General features: G+C 42.8%; 1 protein-coding gene across 1 annotated transcript in view; it reads right to left on the bottom strand.

Moving 5' to 3' along the window:
* The window catches only part of TLL1 (tolloid like 1), a 390,413-nt gene that overhangs the window by 58,748 nt on the left and 312,589 nt on the right, over positions 1-19,076 (bottom strand). The window contains exons 13-15 of the mRNA XM_086962398.1: positions 12,123-12,318; positions 10,564-10,689; positions 6,592-6,752 (exon numbers count right to left, since the gene is read on the bottom strand). Coding sequence (XP_086818524.1) covers positions 6,592-6,752; positions 10,564-10,689; positions 12,123-12,318 — 483 coding nt within the window. The remainder of the gene's footprint in view (positions 1-6,591; positions 6,753-10,563; positions 10,690-12,122; positions 12,319-19,076) is intronic.

Raw genomic sequence — 19,076 nt, 5'->3', positions numbered from 1 at the left:
CCTTCGCCTTCTTTTCGGCATGTCTCTTTTTGGCGTCCCTTTCTAGAATTTCGACGACTGACCCTTCATGCTTCAATTCTGTTGGAGTTGCATGCTCCTCCTCGTCGCTAGAGAAGACCATGTCCCTTAAGGAAGGTTTCTTGGTGGGCTGCAACATTGTGGCGTAGGGGTGCTGTCTCTGGTTTCACATACTGAGAATTTTCAGTAGTAACGCTGCACAGGCCTCACAGTCTTTGTTCTGGTGATCCGTGGGCGGGCAGAGATTGCACACGCTGTGTGGATCTCGCTGTGTGTATTTGTGGTGGCACTTTGGGCGGAATTTGAAAGGGGTCTTCTCGATGGCCCCTATCTTGCCATTTGTGTCGCGGAGTGGTCCTCTGGTTCTGAAAAAAGCACTGCTTCTGTAAACGACCCTGCGTTGTTACTAGATTTCCTTCCGTCGATCTTTCAATGACAATTTTCTTTTCTTGAAGTTTTTTCGGGAAAAACGCACACTTTTGTTGGAGCTTCCTGTCTTGCTTCCAGACCCAACGGGGGAAAAAAGAATCTGAAGATGGCCACCACACATGTCGACCTCCAGGATACCGTCTGACATCACACAGGGGATGTACTTGGCACCTAATGGTGGTCGACGGCGACCAAAAAAAAAAAAAAAACCAAACAAGGGCAATTCCGGACCCAACCACTAGATGGTGGAATAATGCACAGCATGTGAATCCCGAAAAGGTTTCACACTGCAAAACATGCACGTCCTCTGTCTAATCTACACCACACCCTGCCAGAGGGAAAACTCAGATGTAGGGAGACATGCAGAACTTTGGCATGTAGCTTTTAATGCCAAGCTGACTAACAGTAACCTAGCCACACAGGCCTGTCATGGCAAACCTGTGGTATGTTTGAAGGGGTGGTTGTGCCACCCCTGTGGGTGCACAGCCAGTGCTCTGGGTCCACGGGGTAGTATTTGAGTTATATGCCCAGTTAAATGTCTTACCACTAGACAATGGACTTACAGCTAACTCTCTATCACTAGTATGTATATGACAAGCACAGAGCTTTGGCACTGAACGGCAGTGTCAAAGCTCTCAAAATCCTAAAGCTAGTACATAGATCAGCGGAAAGCCAGGAGGGCCAAAAGCAAAAAGTCAAGGGAAATCACCTTAGAAAGAAGTAGCGGCTCCTCGAGGGAGTGCTGCAGGGCGGTGAGGCGGGCGGGTGAGGGGCAGGGAGGGGGGTTGTAAACTCTTGCATACTGCCGAATGGAGGTAAGTAAATAAATAAATAAAACAAATTACATTGTGCGCGCTGCATCGCCATTTGGCAGGGGGCATCTCTAAGATGCCCTCTGTGGTCATTTTTCATTAAATCCCACACTGGCATAAGTGTGGGCTTAATGTGCTAAGAAGTTTGATACCATACTTCTCAGTTTTCAGAAAAGCCATTATGGTACAGTGGAGTTCGTAATCACAAACTCCCAGCACCATATACTCTTAATGGCATTACTGCACTTACAATGTCTAAGAATTGATTCAGACACTGTAGGGGTACAGGGCTTATGCACCTGTACCCTCACCACTGGTATAGTGCACCCTGCTAGAGGTGTGGTTGATCTATGCCAGGGCAGTGGGTTGTAGGCATGGCACACAGGGATGTGAGCCGTGTCAACTGTTCACTTTGTTCTGCACCACAACACGCAGCCTGCAAAGGCAGTGTGTGAGTGTAAAGGTACAAGGCCTCTAAGGGTGGCACAATAAGTGCTGCAGCCCTTAGAGAACTTCCCTGGTCACAGTGCCCTGGGTACCTGTGGTAGCATTTATCAGGGGCTGACCTGTGGCCAGAGAGTGCCAATTGGGTTTTGTCTTCAATGCAGTTTTAGGGAAAGAACATAGGTCCCGGGTACCTGATTGGCAGGAGCCCAGGGCAAACTCAGTCAAAGTACATCAGCAGTTCAGCAAAAAGTGGGGGCAACCATGCAGAAAGAGGGCTCTTTCTTACAATATCTACGTGCCTTGAAGATTAATATATATATGTTGAGTTAGGTGAGGAAAATCTGTACATACTTACCTGTTGTATGTATACAACACCTGATATTCTATACTTAATATTCTAAATGTACACCCCAAAAACAGTGCGGCCGATGAAGCAGACTAATATCAGGGTTTTATGATTGTCCCCCCTCCCCCCACCCCAGTTTGTAGATTGAAAATGGTGATAGGAACTAGCTAAATGATTTCTATTTAATGGTGTCACCTTCCCAAGTGATAATTAATCAGGTGGGTGTTTTTAGGGCATAGTCAGGAAACTTTACAACACACATAATACCACCCCTATGATCAGAGCTGCATTATTTCAACAAGGCAGGCACATTACGACCTACAGTGAAGCTCTTTGCAACATAGAATCAAATGGTACTAAGATAATGAAAATTATTTATTACAACCTACTCCTATAACTGTATGTTTTACATCACAATGTCTCTTTAACACAGTTGAAAAGTTAGGAGGGTATATAGCTTGCTATACACCCACTGGCTGGTGTGTGTGTGTTGTAAAGGAATGTTGATGAGTACCTGTAAGAGTGTCAGTTGGAGAGAGTGGGCTGAGCACTGATGATGCTGCTCCTGGTGGGGCACTTTCCTATTTACCTGTAACTCAGGAGATATCTTCTTCAATAAACATTCATCTTATAACCTCCTTGACTGGTTACCTGACTTCCTACCTACAAGAATGTATCTTTATTTACAACAAAATGTTGGGGTGGAAATTAAGGGCATCATCAAAGCAAGTATACATATGTTGCCATTGTCTTGCGTTTACGAAGAGGCTGCTCAAGAAACATCAATGTTTCATTTATTGTTGTTCCATATTCACTTTAGTAGGAGTAAACCACAACTAAGCAAAATAAAAATGAATGTCCATTGAGTTTCTCGCACAGGAATTCAGTAAGGTAGAAATCTTCTGAACTAAAGTAATTAAATATGTGTTAGTTTTAAATGGGTAAAAAGAAAAACATGCCCCTTCATTAATGGCCTGCTAATGGTTTCGAAATCCCGGACAATGCTTTCATTGCATAATCCCATGTCTACATAAAACCGTTCACCCCCAATACATCTAAGCATTTTAGGCTGAGCGATAAATCACTTAAACAAAATGTCCCTGCTATCAATGCTATCTAAAGAGGGAGCACTGGAAAAGGTTTGCAGTTATAGCTTAGATTGGCGCATAAACGCAAGTTTTAGTTTCATAAATCACATTTTTTAATAGGCGAGGAGCAATAGTCAGAAACAAAAACACTCTCCACTACAAAGATTTTCTTGGCTTAAGCTACTGCTTCCCTGCAGCTTCCATAAAAATGATTTGTAACATTTTGGCAGATTTTTAATATGAGAAAACTGTGTGAACAAAAAGTTAATCTGATGATAAAAGGGCACATGATCATTGGAACCACATTTGTACTTCTATGATGTGAAACACAGCTAATCCATCACGGGCCACAGTCTTGCATCAGTGTGTTCCCTACTCCTCTCTAAAAGAAATTCTCTTTGCAGACATTTTAGGGTATTTTGATAAACCAGCCCACACTGCCGGGTCCCCGCTATGTACCTCAAGATTGTAAAAAATTGACCATTCAAAAGCCAAATGACCGAGTGTACTTACAGATAAAGTATTTTCTTCTTAATGTATCTCTGACCACTCCACACTGTCATTCTGTGGTTCCATTTCATGAACTAACCAAAGTGAGACCTTTAGCGCTTCATTAAAAGCCTTAATAAACAAATACACATCTAGAGCCTGCAGAGAAACAGGCTATTGCGTATTTAATGGTGCACATATTATGTATATTAAGATCATCTGAAACTAAAATGTATAAACCTGTGCATGTAAGCCTAAAAGCTTGCGTCTGTGCTCACTTTCCGAACCAGCTCTGCCAAGACGATAGCATTAAAGCAATGAAGAGATCTCACCTGTGAGTACGCAGTGTGGGGGATAATGGGATCGGAACCTTTCCCCCACAACCACTTGGCTAAAGGGAGAGTCGCCTATAGGTATTCGGTGGATGTCAAGAATGAGGTCTAGAGGTAAACCATATCAATAAACGTCCATGAGAGACCAGCTGCGGCCGGCAGTGGGAGTACCTGCAAGGCGGTGACATGGGGAGGAGTAGGGTGGGGAGTAGTAATGTATGGATTACGGAGCTTCCCAGGTAAGTAAACATTAAAATAAATAAAACGATTTTCGTTGAGTGCATTGCATCCCCAAATGTGATGCAGTACACGCAACAACATTAGTTTTATTTATTTAAATGCTTACTTACGTGTAAAACACCGTAATCCATACATTACTACCCCCCACCCTGCCCCTCCCCCTCCCCACGTCACCGCCCTGCAGGTACTCCCACTGCCGGCCGTGGCTGTGCGAGACAAATGAGAAGGAGCCAAGCATAAAAACAACATTTCCGTTTCGGGACTTAAAAGATCAAACAGTAAAACGTCTCCTACATGTTGTCCATAAAAGAAAATTGTCAAAGTAGAGGTCATTATTGTGTATTTATTTGAAATGCAAAATAGGTTGGCCGCTGTGCCTAAATGCCACATATATAGTTGAAGTTTGATACTTCTGCCAATAGTGTCACTAAAACTCAAAAACGTAAGCATGGACAGTGATTAAAAAGTCATTCTTATTTTATGATACTTTCTCACTATCCTCCCACTACTTAGCACAAGCATTAGAAACGTCAACAGGTATGGCCTGCATTTTAAGTTCTTAAACACTAAACAAGTGTGCCACAATGAAAAATTATTTTGTTTTCTTTATACAATGGCCAAACAAAATAAAGCTATTTCATGTGTGACGATTCAATGTATTTTTGAGATGTAAAATATTCCCTCACCCAGAGTAATACAAGGACTCCGTAGGAGGTGGAATGCCAACACTCCATGGGAGGTGGAATGTTACACCAAATAGTGGAGAGCATGAGGTGAGAGAGAAATAATCACTTGGGTGAATCCAAAACCCACTACATGTGCTAACAAAAGAAAGTGCATCAATATTTACCTGCTGAAGTAAATAATTTGTTTTTTTCGGAAGCTTCGAGAATTTTTTATTGTAAATTACCAATATTTATTTTAATAATTTGCCAGTGGAGAATAATACAAGACTTTTTCTAAAGAATGCATGCACTAAGCTGCATCATAAGCGCTGCCCTCATTCCTAGTCAAATTATGCTGCATATGTATATAAAAGAGTTAAAATACCTGCGTACATTTAAGTTTGCCCTTTAGCGATCTCTTTACTGGTCTTGAGACCAAACCCACCATCCAACCCCGACTGAGCATGCTGTTTGGGCAAGTGGAGACTAGCTTAATTTTTTGGATTTGCTGACCCCTGTTTGGATGTGCTGACATTCACTGACTTGTTGGATCTCCTACAATTCACAGACTAGTAATCGAGTACTTGGTCCACAGATCTTGCAGAGGTCCAACAAAGGCTCATGCGTCTATATGAATTCTCAGGTTTGCAAACTCTGAGCTAAGGTTTGCAGCCGACAGAGGATGTCCAACAGGGGTATATTAGTTCATACCGGTGTTCAGGAAACATAGAAAGGGTTCAGGGACCATGGATCCTTGGTGGAGTCTGTGAAACCGGTGACAAATTGTACTTATTAACATTTAAAATAAAGAGGAGGTCCTTTTTGGGCCCATTATCTGACCATTGGGTAACAGAATGATGCCACTGCCCCCTCATAGAATCAGATTTGTGCACTTTTTAGGTTTGATCTATGAATGAACCCCAAATCCAGTTTGACGGATCAACTGCAGACTAACATTCCAGGTATCTCTAATTTTTTACCCTTTCAAGACCACTGTGAACCATATATTATCTGCATATTTCTGTTGACCTATTGAATGTATTTACACCAAACAACTTCCCCTGGTGAAGGCGCCACTATGGTGCCGAAATGCATTGGGCTTCATCGTGAAAATTGCTGAAATGTTAATTTGAACTATGTTGAAACCAAGTGGAATTTAAATGTTTATGAATCAAAGATTGAGTTTGAATATATGATGTTATGATTATGATGAATAACAATATGAAATGTTGACAATGAAAAATATGATTAAATGTTAAATTGTTGACACATGAAAAAGAGTTGATTCACAGTACGTATAAAATCTAAACTTATAAGGTGCAGAGCACCAAGTGAACAGTGCGCGATTAGGTGGGCACCACAACCCATCATAACCTCGTATTTACACCAAACAAAGCATAGGTGCTTCCTTATTCAACAAAAAGCTGTGCAAAAGGTAAACATATTGAGAAATAATCTGCATATATGTTTCAGATTGGCTAGATTCGAACATTTTGAAATGCGGAAACATCTGTACACATGCAAAGATGAAGCCAAAGGTCAAGATTTCAATACACCCACAAAGTGTGAGTACCAATAACTTTACAAAAACATACTGATGCAAGAAAGACTTGGCATACCCGAGTGCAGTCTCTCTGACAAAAATCTAGTATATGAACCATTATTTTGTTTGATATTGCTAGTAGGATTACTAGGATTTGGAGGTCTTTCTCAATATGTACTTACTTCATTCCCTTCCAACTCAAAGTACTCGAACTTCATAGAAATTCGGTATTGAGTTGGAGCCACAACCTGCCAGATGCAGTTTTTGTTTGGGGGGTACTCTTTGGGCCAGCCAGGTGTGGTTATCGTCCCATTAAGTTTCGACAGAAGTCCTCCACAAGCAGCTGAGGATAAAGGAAAAAAAGACAAGAAGCCATATTTAAATTTAATAAATATCACACTTTTTTCCCATGAGAATTACAAATTGGAACATGTATTCACTAACAGCAGTGCAAATAAATACATTATTTGACCATCTCACCAACGATTGAATTTGTCTTTTACATAAAAGATCGCCTTGGAAGTATCTGTTTTCATTTTATTCTTTCATTGCTAAGTGACACGCATGCCGTACTGAAATGCAAAACATTTTTTTCTAATTAAACCACATTAAGGGTAATATAATTCTTTGATCCTTTCTGCTTTGCATTATGAAATTAAGACAGTGGACCACCTACTTAACTGATTAGAGAGTGAAAACTTCTAAAGTTTCTAGACCCTATATTTAAGATGAGGTAATCTATGGTCTCTGCATTGTTGTGTAATACAAATCCAGCTTTTGAAAATATCATTGTCATTACTTTTTGCAATAGCATAAGCCTACGAAGAATTCCTGGAGGAGATATTAATCAGTTTGTGATAACTGTACCCAATTGCTCCCCTGCATCTCCTGATCACCCTGGTGAGTTTAAAGTGACAATTAAAGGCAAGGTGAAGTATGATCAATCTGCTCCCATGAACACCATTTAAGGGTCGCCAGGGGTCGCAGCTGAGACCTCAGGTTTGCCACTTGCGACCCCTGACACAGCCTTTGCAACCCCTGGCCTCAGAGGTGGCAAAATCAGTGCCTGGAACATGGCAGTGGTCGTTAGTTTGGTGCTCCACTCTCCTTTTTTCTGTTTTTCTTTTATTACCCCTCTAGTGAATAATATTACATTATTCACTGTTAGCGTAAATGATGGAATACAGTTAGCTGGAATATGACCTTCCCTTGCAGCTTATGTAAGCAAAAAAAATGATTCTAACTATATGTTGTATGCATGCTTGTGGGCGAGAGTGGGTTTATGTAAGAGAATGTGTATGTCTGAATGTGGAGGTATGCGTAAGAATGTATGTGTGAGTGAAAGTGAAGCTTAAAGGGTGTGAAGTCACTTCCGCTACCCCAGGCATGTTTGTGAATTGATGTCCATGTCTGCTCCCCAGTGCTGCTCCTCTTTCAGTGCTATTTGCAGCAACTGTCCTTGTATTTTCAGAAGCAGAGCTGTTCCTTCCCCTTTAAATCTGAAGCAGATGTCCTCAGTTTAACAAAATCATTCTACATGTTTTTGAAATAAAAGGCATCAGAAAATCTTTGGTGAACATTCAACTCTTCGCAGAATTCTACAGGTTTTTAATTCAGAATACAAATACTGTGTTGGAAACTGGGTTACTTGTTGGGGGTAGGAGGGTCAGAGTGGGGGGTGGGGTTAAACCCTACTCAAGCAGCAACCACAATTTCTGTTAGGGTGAAGTTACAAGCAAATCCCAAACTAACCCTTGGATAAGCAGTAAGGCTTACTTATGAGGCAATGTGTAAAGTATTTATGCAGCACTTAAAACAGTAATAAAGCGAAAACACAGCACAAGAAAACTCCCACACCAATTTAGAAAAATAGAGTAACTTTTTACACTCAATTACTAGAAGCGGAGATTTGCAATTTTGAAGATTCAGGTGGCAATAGTACCTAAAAGCACAAAGCACCAACTGTGGATATCTGATCGTTGCTACCTGGACAAAGTCACAAGTTCAGGCCAACCACAATGGATCACAGGATGGATATAAGGTTCAAGTTGGGCTTTGGAATAAAGTACCTTAAAGTCAAGTTTGCGAAGTGATGTGAGATCCCAAAGATGTGTCGTCGCAGCAGCTGTACTGAGGAGCTTCTGGACTTTAATGCGAATACTTGCATTGAGATGTCTTGATTAGCAGTGGTTCTGTGGAGCTAAGGGGCTGCGATGTGAAGACTTGCGTGTAGATGTGTCACACAGCTGAGGTGACGGGGAACTGTGGAGCTGCGATGTAAAGACTTGCGTTGAGATGTGTTGCACAGTGGTGGTTTTGAGTAGCTGCAGAGGCCCTTCATCAGGAATGCATCACACCGCGTTTCTGATGCAAGGCTGAGAGGCAATGCACTGTGCTGTTTCAGTTCAGTTGGGACCACAGATCGACAGGCAGAGCACCTTCAGGCCCACTTCCAAGTGTCTAGGACTGGGGTGGCAGCCCTTAGGAGGTAAGACTCACAGCAAACAGGGTCTAGACGCTGGGTTTGAGATGGTTGGATCCTGTTCTATCCCTGGGGCTCAGCTCAGGGGGCCAACCATCTAGCCTTGGAGTCACAATGGTAGTCCTGGGGTCAATATGCAGGTCCAATCCTTTTCACTGAGGCCGCAGGGCAGCAGGGCAACAGAGTTGCAGTCCTTCCTACAGAGCAGCATAGCAATGCACACAGCACAGCCTTTCGGAGTCTTCCACTGGTGTACTGAAGACTTGGGTCTGAGGGTCCATTATTTATACTTGGAACCCACTTTGAAGTGTTTGGAATCAACTGTCTCCCCGCCCTGGCCATAGGTCACCTGTGGTCAACATAAGACTAGTGTTAAGACCCTTTGTGAGTGTACTGGGCAGAGCCATTGTGATGTACAAGTATGGTAGGTGACAGCTAAACCCTCTCTTCAAGTTAGAGATGGCCCATCTTGCCAAAATCTATTCTTTGTTTTTCTGTCTGGGAGCAATACACAAAGACCAACTGACAGCTACACCTAGTCATGTGACCCATGATAAAGGCAGCAGGCACCTAATGGTTGGGACAAGAAAATGACAACTTTCTAAGAGTGTATTTATCAGAATTGTGACTCAAAATCCAACTTTACCATTAAAGGTTTTAAATTAAAATTCTTTAGACAGTGTACTCCATATTCCTAACTGCTCCTAATTGAAAGCTATCACTTCTTAAATTCTATAAGTTAATCCTATGTTATCCTATGGGAGAGGTAGGCCTTGCAGTAGTGAAAAACAAATGTAAGAGTTTTTCAGTACCAGGACGTGTAAAAGTAAAAAGTACATGTGCAACTTTTAGAATATACTGCACCCTGCCCTATGTGCTATTTAGGGCTTATACTATGGGTGACTTATATGTATTGAAAAGGAAGGTCTAGGCATGGCAAAAGGCTTATTTTGCTAGGGCGAAATATCAGTTTAAAGCTGCACACACAGGCTGCAGTGGCAGGGCTGAGAATTGCATAAAAAACTACTTAAGTGGATTTTATAATCAGTCCCTCAGGCCCACTAGTAGCAGTTTATTTACAGGCCATTGGGACATGTACTACCACTTTACCAGGGCCCGGTAAATTAAATGTGCAAATTGTGTTTAAGGCAATTTTACCATGAATTAGGGAAACAGCACAAGCACTTTAGCACTTATCAGCATTGGTAAAGTGTGCAGAGTCCTAAAAGCTAAAAGAAAACAGGTGGGTGAAGGGAAAACATTGTTGGATTAACCTGCAGAGAGGGCCAAGTCCAGCACACTGCTTGTCTCACATCTAAAAAGCACTGCCAGGAGAACTTCACCTAATCTGTGCACGTCGTCCAAAAGGACAAAGCAGTGATCGTGTGCTGCTTAGCTGCTTTGCTACTTCACAGCTCACATATAACAACATATTTTCTTACATTTGTTCCAGCCATGATGGTTTGCACACCACTCATTTAGTTTCATGCAGAGCGCAACCCTGTCTGTTTCACAGCATATGAAAAAGGTGACACTATATTTTGGGAGAATTTATGATTGACAATGTACATAAAAATTATTCAGCTCTGTTATGTGCTTTCCATGTACCTAGGGTGCACTTGCTTGATGGAGAGAAAATAAGTAATATTTCTTTGGCAAATTTCCAACCTACCTTCACAGCTTTTCTTATCAGGTCCGAGCTCATATCCAGGATCGCAGGAGCACTTGAAGCTGCCCAGAGTGTTGACGCAGCGCTGCTCACAACCACCATTGTCAGGTCTGGCACATTCATCTTCCTCTAAGAAAACAGGATGCAATTAGAAGGCATTGGTAAATAACCTTTAGTTACCTCATCTCTGACTGTGCAAGAATATATGATATTAACTTTGAAAGGAAGAATGGTTTTGCCTGAAACTCCTTCTGGGAGAGATGATTGGTTTCAGCTGGCCAAGACATTTGAGAATGTCACTGATCTGCCACTAAGAAGTCTTACCTCCCGACAACAGAGGCCGGCAATAGCTGCAGCTCTAATACATAAACATCATAGTGAGCAGGGGAACTCTTTGGACAACAGCAATCTGAAGGATCTGCAAAGTGGAGTGACTAAATGAAAATCTCCAATAAGGTCCCCACAAGGGCACAAAATAGATTTGTCTATTAGCCTGAATATTGACTAAAAACCAGATTAACAGAATCCTTACATCCTGCATTTTCAATCGACTGATAGTGAGCGAGCAAAAGGCAACAGATGAATGCAGAATGTCATTTTCTAGACCCCAAATCTGCTACACACAAATACACATTTTGCATTTGCCATCTGGTAAATCTTGAGTGGTGCAAATCATGGGATAAACTGCCTTTAGAACTCCCTAAGCTAATTTAAAGAAAATGTGTAAATACTAATATTACATAGGAGGAGAAAGTACAGATGTTCTGCAAATAATAAAAAAAAACCTAAGGATACAACTCAATTTAGCAACTCAAAGCTAACAAGTGCCCCGTTATCATGAATTCCAGGTGTGTGCAATGAAGTCCTCCACATTGAGGAGTTTAATAATAAGGGCGTAGAGGAGGTGGATAACCAACTCTTGTTATACACAACCGTTTAGATCAAAATAGTGGCCCCTTTCCTGAAGGGGGATAAGGTAATGACACACAAATAGAGAGCGCTTGACTTTTAAAAGTAGCCCAGTCATAGACTATGTGTAGTCATGGTCTGTTAGCATTACATTTCCATATCAGGCCTGTAATCAAGTAAAGCATATGCAATCAGGAAACCTTGGCAAAGTTTTCATCAACTGAGATGCTGTGCTTTGCCATCCCATGGTTTCAGAAGGAATGCGGCACGCCTATTGTGAGCTCATTGTTTGAAAGCAGAATGACCAGAGTAAATTTAAGAATTCTTACCAATAGCACATGTTCGAATAAATGCAACAACTGTTCAATGATGTAAACCATAATTCCTACGCTTACAATAATGTGTGACATTTTCTGGATCACCTTCCTATGAGTAGCAAACACCATGCAGTTGAGACAAATGTATGTGAAATAAATATTTAGGTTAGTATGTATATTGGCAGTCTTGCAGATTCATGAATCAAATTGATAATAAGGATCAATATCTCAGTTAGTTGAGCTGGCTTAAAGATAAACTGTATCTCAGTGGATCTCATATAAAGGGACCAACCTGCACTTAGCATAATAATCTGAAAACAATAATGTGGCATTTACCTTTCAAAAAGTTAGCAGCAAATCCAGCTTTGTTAACTGTTCCATCAGAAACAAACTTCATCCAAAGATTATTAGAGGTAGATCGGATGTCTTCTGGCTTATCATAGCCACAGAAGTGGCCAATCAAGGGGCTGTGTTCACTGGTCCCGTCGCGGACCTCTAGGTAGTCGTAGGCACAGTTGTCATGCCGCTCAATCTGTAGACATATACAAATGCAATATGTGTTCACATCTGACTGACCCACATAGCTACTTTTCAGGGCCTCATGGGAAGGGAACGAAATGCTAAATGAATATTACATACTACGTATGTTTGGTCTGCTAGACAGAACATGAAAATGACTAAAGATTACTAACTGCCATTGTCTTGCATTGAGCTGAAAATGTAAAATACATTTATTTCCACTCTTGGGAGCTTACACATCATTGGGTATTTATTTATTTTATTTAGGAGTTTTATTTTGCATCAACCAGCCTCTGAAAGCACCAGAGCGGCAAGCATTGGCAAAGCCTAAAGGTCTCACATACGAGTGAGATATTGGCTTTGTCAATGGTTTTTAGCCACGGTGTACAGCAAAGGGGCAGCACAGGAGAGAGGGTGGGTGACTCGGGGGCAACATGGACAAGGAAGGCTGGGAGAAATGGGCTAGGAGTGATCACACGGTCAATTGAGGATGGGAGGGTAGGACGCAGGGAGTGGGGGCAAGGGACTACATGGACAACAATAGAGAGGGAGAGGTTGATTTGGGGCAAGCAACAACAAGGACAACAGAGGGAAAGAGGGTGGAAGATGGCAAGCAACGACACAGACAACAATAGAGGGAGGGGGGAATGGGGCAACAAAAACACCTACAAGATTTGAGGGAGCGAGAGTGAATGGGGGCAAGCAACAACACAGACAACAACAGGTAGAAGAGAGGTAGGTGTGGGCAAGCAATCAACAACACAGACAAGAACGGAGAGTGGGTAGGGACAAGCAAAAACACGGAGAGAGGGACACAAGCAAAAACACACAATGTTGAAAGGAGGGGGGGCAAGCAGCAACACAGACAATGATGGTGCAGGAAGGGTGGGGGCAAGCAATCAACAACACGGACCACAAAGGGGTGAGGGCAAGTAAAAACTCAGTCAACAAAGGAGGGATGGTTGGTTGGGCAAGTTACAACAAGGGCAAGAGCAGAGGGTGGTAGGAACAAGTAACAACATAAGCCACAACACAATCAACAACAGGAGGTGGAGGACGGGGGGTTTCAAACAACAACACAGACAAAAATAGAAGAAGGGGTGTTGGTGTGGGCAAGCAACAACACCAGCACCAATGGCGGGAGTGGGGGAGGTGAGCCTTAATGAAGATTGAGCTAATGAAGGCATGATTTTATTAGCTTCTAATGAGACATGAATAAAGATGTAAAACAGTTTCCATTCGCTTTCAAGTACCGTCACAACTTGAGAAGGATTTGAGAAGGATTTTTTTTAACGTTGAAGGGTTATGAACCACGTAATTTGATAGATGTGATGTCCTTACGTGGCCAGGATACTGGGGGCAATAACTGCTTGGTAATTGCTGTTCTTTGTTTACCAACTGAGTTTGGGATTATAGCAGAACTTTTGCACAGGATGAAGCAGTTATTTTTTTTCATTATTACCATGTCAGTTATAGCTCTCTAAGAAGGTAATTAACAATCATAAAATATACTCCCGTCAGAGATTTTTATTTGCATAACAAAACTTCTTGACATTTATTATGCCCCTTGTTCTTCAGGACTTGTGCAGTCAAAACCTTACTGTTAAGTACAATAACCAAAGGCAAATCACAGGAAAGTTAAGGGGCGTCCACTGCTACTGCAGGAAGACTACCAATATATATATATATATATATATATATATATATATATATATATATATATATATATATATATATATATATATATATATATATATATATATCTATCTATCTATCTATCTATCTATCTATATATATATATATATATATATATATATATATATATATATATATACACACACACACACACACATACACAGACAGACACAGACACACACACATATTTAAGGTTATAAATCTACTGATTTGCAGAACTGATGTTATGTTAAGGCATGTTACGCTATGTTATGTTCGGCTATGTGGGTTCTACATACGGCTCATCAGCCTATTATTTGGCCACACAGTAAATCTACTTGCAGATGGATGTGTATGTGAGTTTGCCCATGGAGGCCCATCTGCAGGTCTGTCCATTCACAGACCATGTCTAACAAAAATGAGAAAGGGCTTGTGCTGTCTTTTGAGTTGTCTTGCTCTTCTGCCTGACGGACATACAACAACAGCGAGATGGGAAAAGGGAGTCACTTTGTGACCTCCCTGCAAACCTATATGAAGTATTTTTTCATTTATCTTAGTGGGTTGTATTGATGACAAAGAGCATGTATGGGAGTCTGCATAATATGGCCGGGAATGTAAGGCAAGTTTTCCATATGTCACAAATTCTTGAGGATCAGTATAATATCTCTACCAACTCATGTAGTATGGGATAAGCATACGCTCCCTCTTTTAAAGCTGCACATTAGTCATGTGTGCTTTGCTGTTATCACCACTCACAATCACTGCGTGGTCATTGCCTGTTTTTGAGTCCAAACCTTCTTCAAGAAACAATAGAGAGAGCGGAAAAAGTATTGTCTCTTGCTTGCACTTCTGTTTCACTGTATTTGTTATTTTTAAAGAAACTAGTGGATATATTCCAGTATTTGGAGCACTGTTTGTACTCTTTTCATACTTTTATTTTACATAGCTTGGCAAAGTGATTATACTAGTCCGTAAGAATGCCTCCACACCTTCATTAAGAGTTTTAAGTAGGCAGAAAAATGTTGACCTCTTACCAACAATTGGGTTGAAGCTTATTTATTAATTTATTTGAAAGTTTTATATAGTGCGAACATGACCCCCAAGGGTATCAGAGCGCTTTACAGATTGTGCAGTAGGGCGAGTGCATGCAAACACAAATCATCAACATATCAAAAAGTGCATAGACTTACAATGACCAACATTCTCAAGAGCCTAGCATCTAGGACACAAAACAGTGTCGAATGGCCCGGGAGTCAAGTGGGGAAGGAAGACTGAGGCAGATATTTCTTCAACAGGACCTCTTTAACTTCTGATTTGAAGAGGATGAAAGAAGGGATCCCCCTGACTTTGGGGGGAAGAGAGTTCCAGATCCTTGGCGCCATACCTGAAAATGTTCGATTATAGGTCTTTTTTTCTTGAATTTTTGTGGTTTGAGTAAGAGGGTGCTGGCACTTCTGGAGGCTCTTAAACCACATGAGAGCTTCAGTTTCTGAGTGAGGTACATCAGGGTATTGAGGTGGATGGCTTTGCGAGTCATGCATGCAATTTTCAGCTGTATCCGAGCTTCATAAGGGAGCCATTTCAAAGCTAGCAAGTCCTGCTCTCTCCAAGTTTTAATCCTATCCTTTTGGGACTGAAAGAACACTGGTATCTTGCTAGCCTGGTCCCCACTGTCAGATCTCTTTCACCTACTATAAGTCCCTAGTAAATGGTACCTCTGGTACCTAGGGCGTGAGATGCTGAAGAGGGTCCCTAAGGACTGCAGCTCATATTGTACCACCCTAAGGGACCTCTCACCTAAGTCATTAGTACTCCATTGCAGGCTGCGTTTCTGGGTTCAGAGCGAAGTGAAAACACAACATGGTACACAGACTGTGGGCCAGGCTTGCAGACACTGCATGCAGTATAGGTAAGTCACCCATACAGCAGGCCTTACCACCCTAAGGCAGGGTGCACTATACTGCATGTGTGGGCATAACTGCATAAGCAGATATGCCCCTGTGCTGGTCAGTCCCATTACTGCCAGTACAAGTGAACAGGGAAGCCATTTTAAAACATGTGCTGGACACTGGTAAAAACTATTTCCCCAGCTACAATGATGGCTTCACTGAAATCAAATTTATTTGGTATCAAGCATCTCCTATTAATAAGCCCACACTGAATCCAGGGAAGTATTTATCAATACATGCACTCAGAGTGCCCCTTAGTGGTGCCCCCTGAAAACCTAATGAATGTGACTGTGCTGGATGTCTGGTCTTAGGCGGCCGTCCACCATAGACGAGTTTCTGACCTCCAAGGACGAGGGCCTTTGCTCACAGGAGGTCAGGAACAAAAGCCTGCCTGGACAGTGGGTGTTTACACCCCCCTCCCACAGGATGACCTGCAAATTAGCATTCCAAGGCAGGGAGCCGCAAAGCCCACTCTCTTTAATATGAAAATCTAGCTTACCTCACAGGAGTGGATGCCAACCCCGCCCATTTGGCACCTGGGCAGGTGGGAACATGAGAAGTCAGAGAGGCGTATTCACCTTCAGACTAGTTCTACCCCTAAGGTGGGCTACCTGAAGTGTAGATGACATTTCAGAGTCTGATATCTTTGTGATGGCAAACCTAGGAACTCTGGGACAGGGTTATGCCCAGTTTCAACAGGAAGTGGTCATATTGGAGTCATAGTCACCCCAGGGGTAAGTAGCCCTTTGGGTACTACACTACACTCCCCTAACAACCCCAAACCTATTCTCAACAATTGTGCCAAAGTCATCTTACCCTGCAAGCTGCTGATCCTCCCTAGCCTGGGAGGACTGCCAGCACTTCTCCAAAGACTCAAGAACGCCCATGGAGCAGCAGAGCTGTTCCCTTGCATCCTGCAGGTACCATAGACCGAGTTGTGAGGCCTCTGGACAGCAAAGACCCAACGCCAAAAAGCACCACGGCACCTGAGCCCGAGTTAAATTAGGCCAATGGTGCTAACATGGTCCCCATACCCTCCAGATTTGAAGACCACCTTGGGATTCCTTTCTGTGGACTTCTCTAAGCCGCCTGCAGCCTCTGTATGCAGGCCCCCTTCAACCGCAAGTGTCTTTGGTGATGAAAACCTGACGCCTCAAAGTACCTCTGTACCTGTCACCCCTGGCTCATGGAGAAGAGGACCAAAGGTGTCCCCACGTACCCGAGCATCGGGAGACCTGAGCCCCCCTGTTGGTTCAGCCCAACTGACCTCTCATTCCAAACCTATCACCTCTTTTCACGAAGACCAATCCCCATTGACTAACATTCAACAAAACCATGATATGTATGATCAGTGGGCTTCCTGAAAAAATCAGGAGATTAGATGTCTTACTGCCATGCCTGCTTTTTGCATACATAGAAGTACCACAGACGAGAGTAGGTTTTTCCTCCTTTGAACTTCTGTTTGATCATCCTTAAGGGAACAATTGTGTCTAGTGAAGGAAGAGACCTCTCAAAGAGCCTAAGCATGACATAGTGGAGTATGTAGTTGGCATACGTTCAAGGATTGGCTCAATTTATGTAAAAAGCATCCAAGAGCTCCAGAAGATCTGGTATGGCCAAAAGGTTACACTGGTGGAGTCCCAACCAGGACAGAATGTGTGGGCTATGGAGCCTGTGGGTCCTAGGGCCCTCCAGGACTAATGGAGTGGACCCTACCCTAGCCTTGAGAGAAAAAGGGAGGTCATCTATCTGGTGGACCTTGCTACTTGGAGGAACCTCAAACAGGGTATCCATGTACACTGCCTTAAACCCTATCATGACAGGGCTAATGTGGTCATGCTGATAATCACTGATGAGGATCAGGAAGAAGAAAGTGAACCTCTCCCTGACCTCCTCTCTCACAGCCCTAAAGATGGGTAATTAGAAGGTGGTTGTCTTTTCAGACACCTTCTCTGACCAACCCTGCATTAGTATTCTGAGCGCTTCTCCTTAACCCCTGGTCGGATCAACTGGTGTACACATGATGTGGGTTCTGGGGAGAGCTCACCTGTCAAAAAAGAATCCACAGGCAGTCTGACCATGTAAGGAGAACATCACGGCTGAAGTCAGCAAGATGCTGGAATTGGAAGTCATTGAATCCTTTGAGAGCCACTGGGTCAGCCCAGTTGTCTTAATCCCCAAACCTCCTTCCAAGGGAGTAAAACCAGAGCTGAAGTTTTGTGTGGACTCTAGGGGCCTTAGAGCAGTAACCAAGACAGATAGATACACACCCAATTTCTAGGGCAGATAAATTAACTGACAGGTAAGAGGCAGCCAAGTTTCTCAGTACTTTTGATTTGACATTTGGGTACTGGAAGATTGGCTTAACCCCTGGACCCGAAGGAAAATCAGCATTCTCAATCCCAGATGAACATTACTAATTTAAAGTAATGCCATTTGGATTAAAGATTGCCTCCACCACATTCCAGACGTTGGGGAACAAGGTCCTTGCTGGGTCGGAGTCTTTTAGTGTAGCATATCTTGACTATATTGCGGTCTTTAGCTCCACTTGGCAGGACCACCTGATCCACCTTGGAAAGGTCCTAGAAGCTCTGCAGAGTGCATGCCTCACTATCAAGACAAGCAAGTGCCAGATACGGCAGGGCTCAGTTGTATACTTGGGCTAACTTGTAGGTGGAGGCCAAGTTCAATCCTTACAACCCAAGATCCAGACAATTGTGGCCTGGGCAGCTCCAACCACCCAGACTCAAGTAAGGGCATTCCTTGGCTTGCCTGGCTACTACAGGATGTTTGTGAAGGGCTATGGGTCCATTGCGGCCCCCTCATAGAACTAATCACCAAGAAAATGCCAAAGAGAGTAAACTGGACCGAGAGCTGTCAAAAGGAGTTTGACATACTGAAAGAAGCAATGTGCTCAGCACCCATTCTCAAAACTCCAGATTATTCTAAGCAGTTCATAGTGCAGACAGGTGCCCCTGAATATGGGATAGGAGCGGTCCTATCCTAAACAAATGATGACAGCTGTGAACAGCCTGTTGCTTTCATTACCCAGAGAGCAGCGTTGGAGTGCTTTTGTGAGGGGAACCTTTGCTGTGGCCTGGACTCTCAAGAAGCTGATGCTATACTTGTTTGGCTCTCACTTCCGGGC

The sequence above is a fragment of the Lissotriton vulgaris genome, chromosome 3_1 (genome assembly GCF_964263255.1).
Source record: "Lissotriton vulgaris chromosome 3_1, aLisVul1.2, whole genome shotgun sequence".
Lineage (NCBI taxonomy): Eukaryota > Metazoa > Chordata > Amphibia > Caudata > Salamandridae > Lissotriton > Lissotriton vulgaris.
The sequence above is the reverse complement of the archived record's forward strand: the minus strand, read 5'-3'. Positions and strand labels throughout refer to the sequence as shown.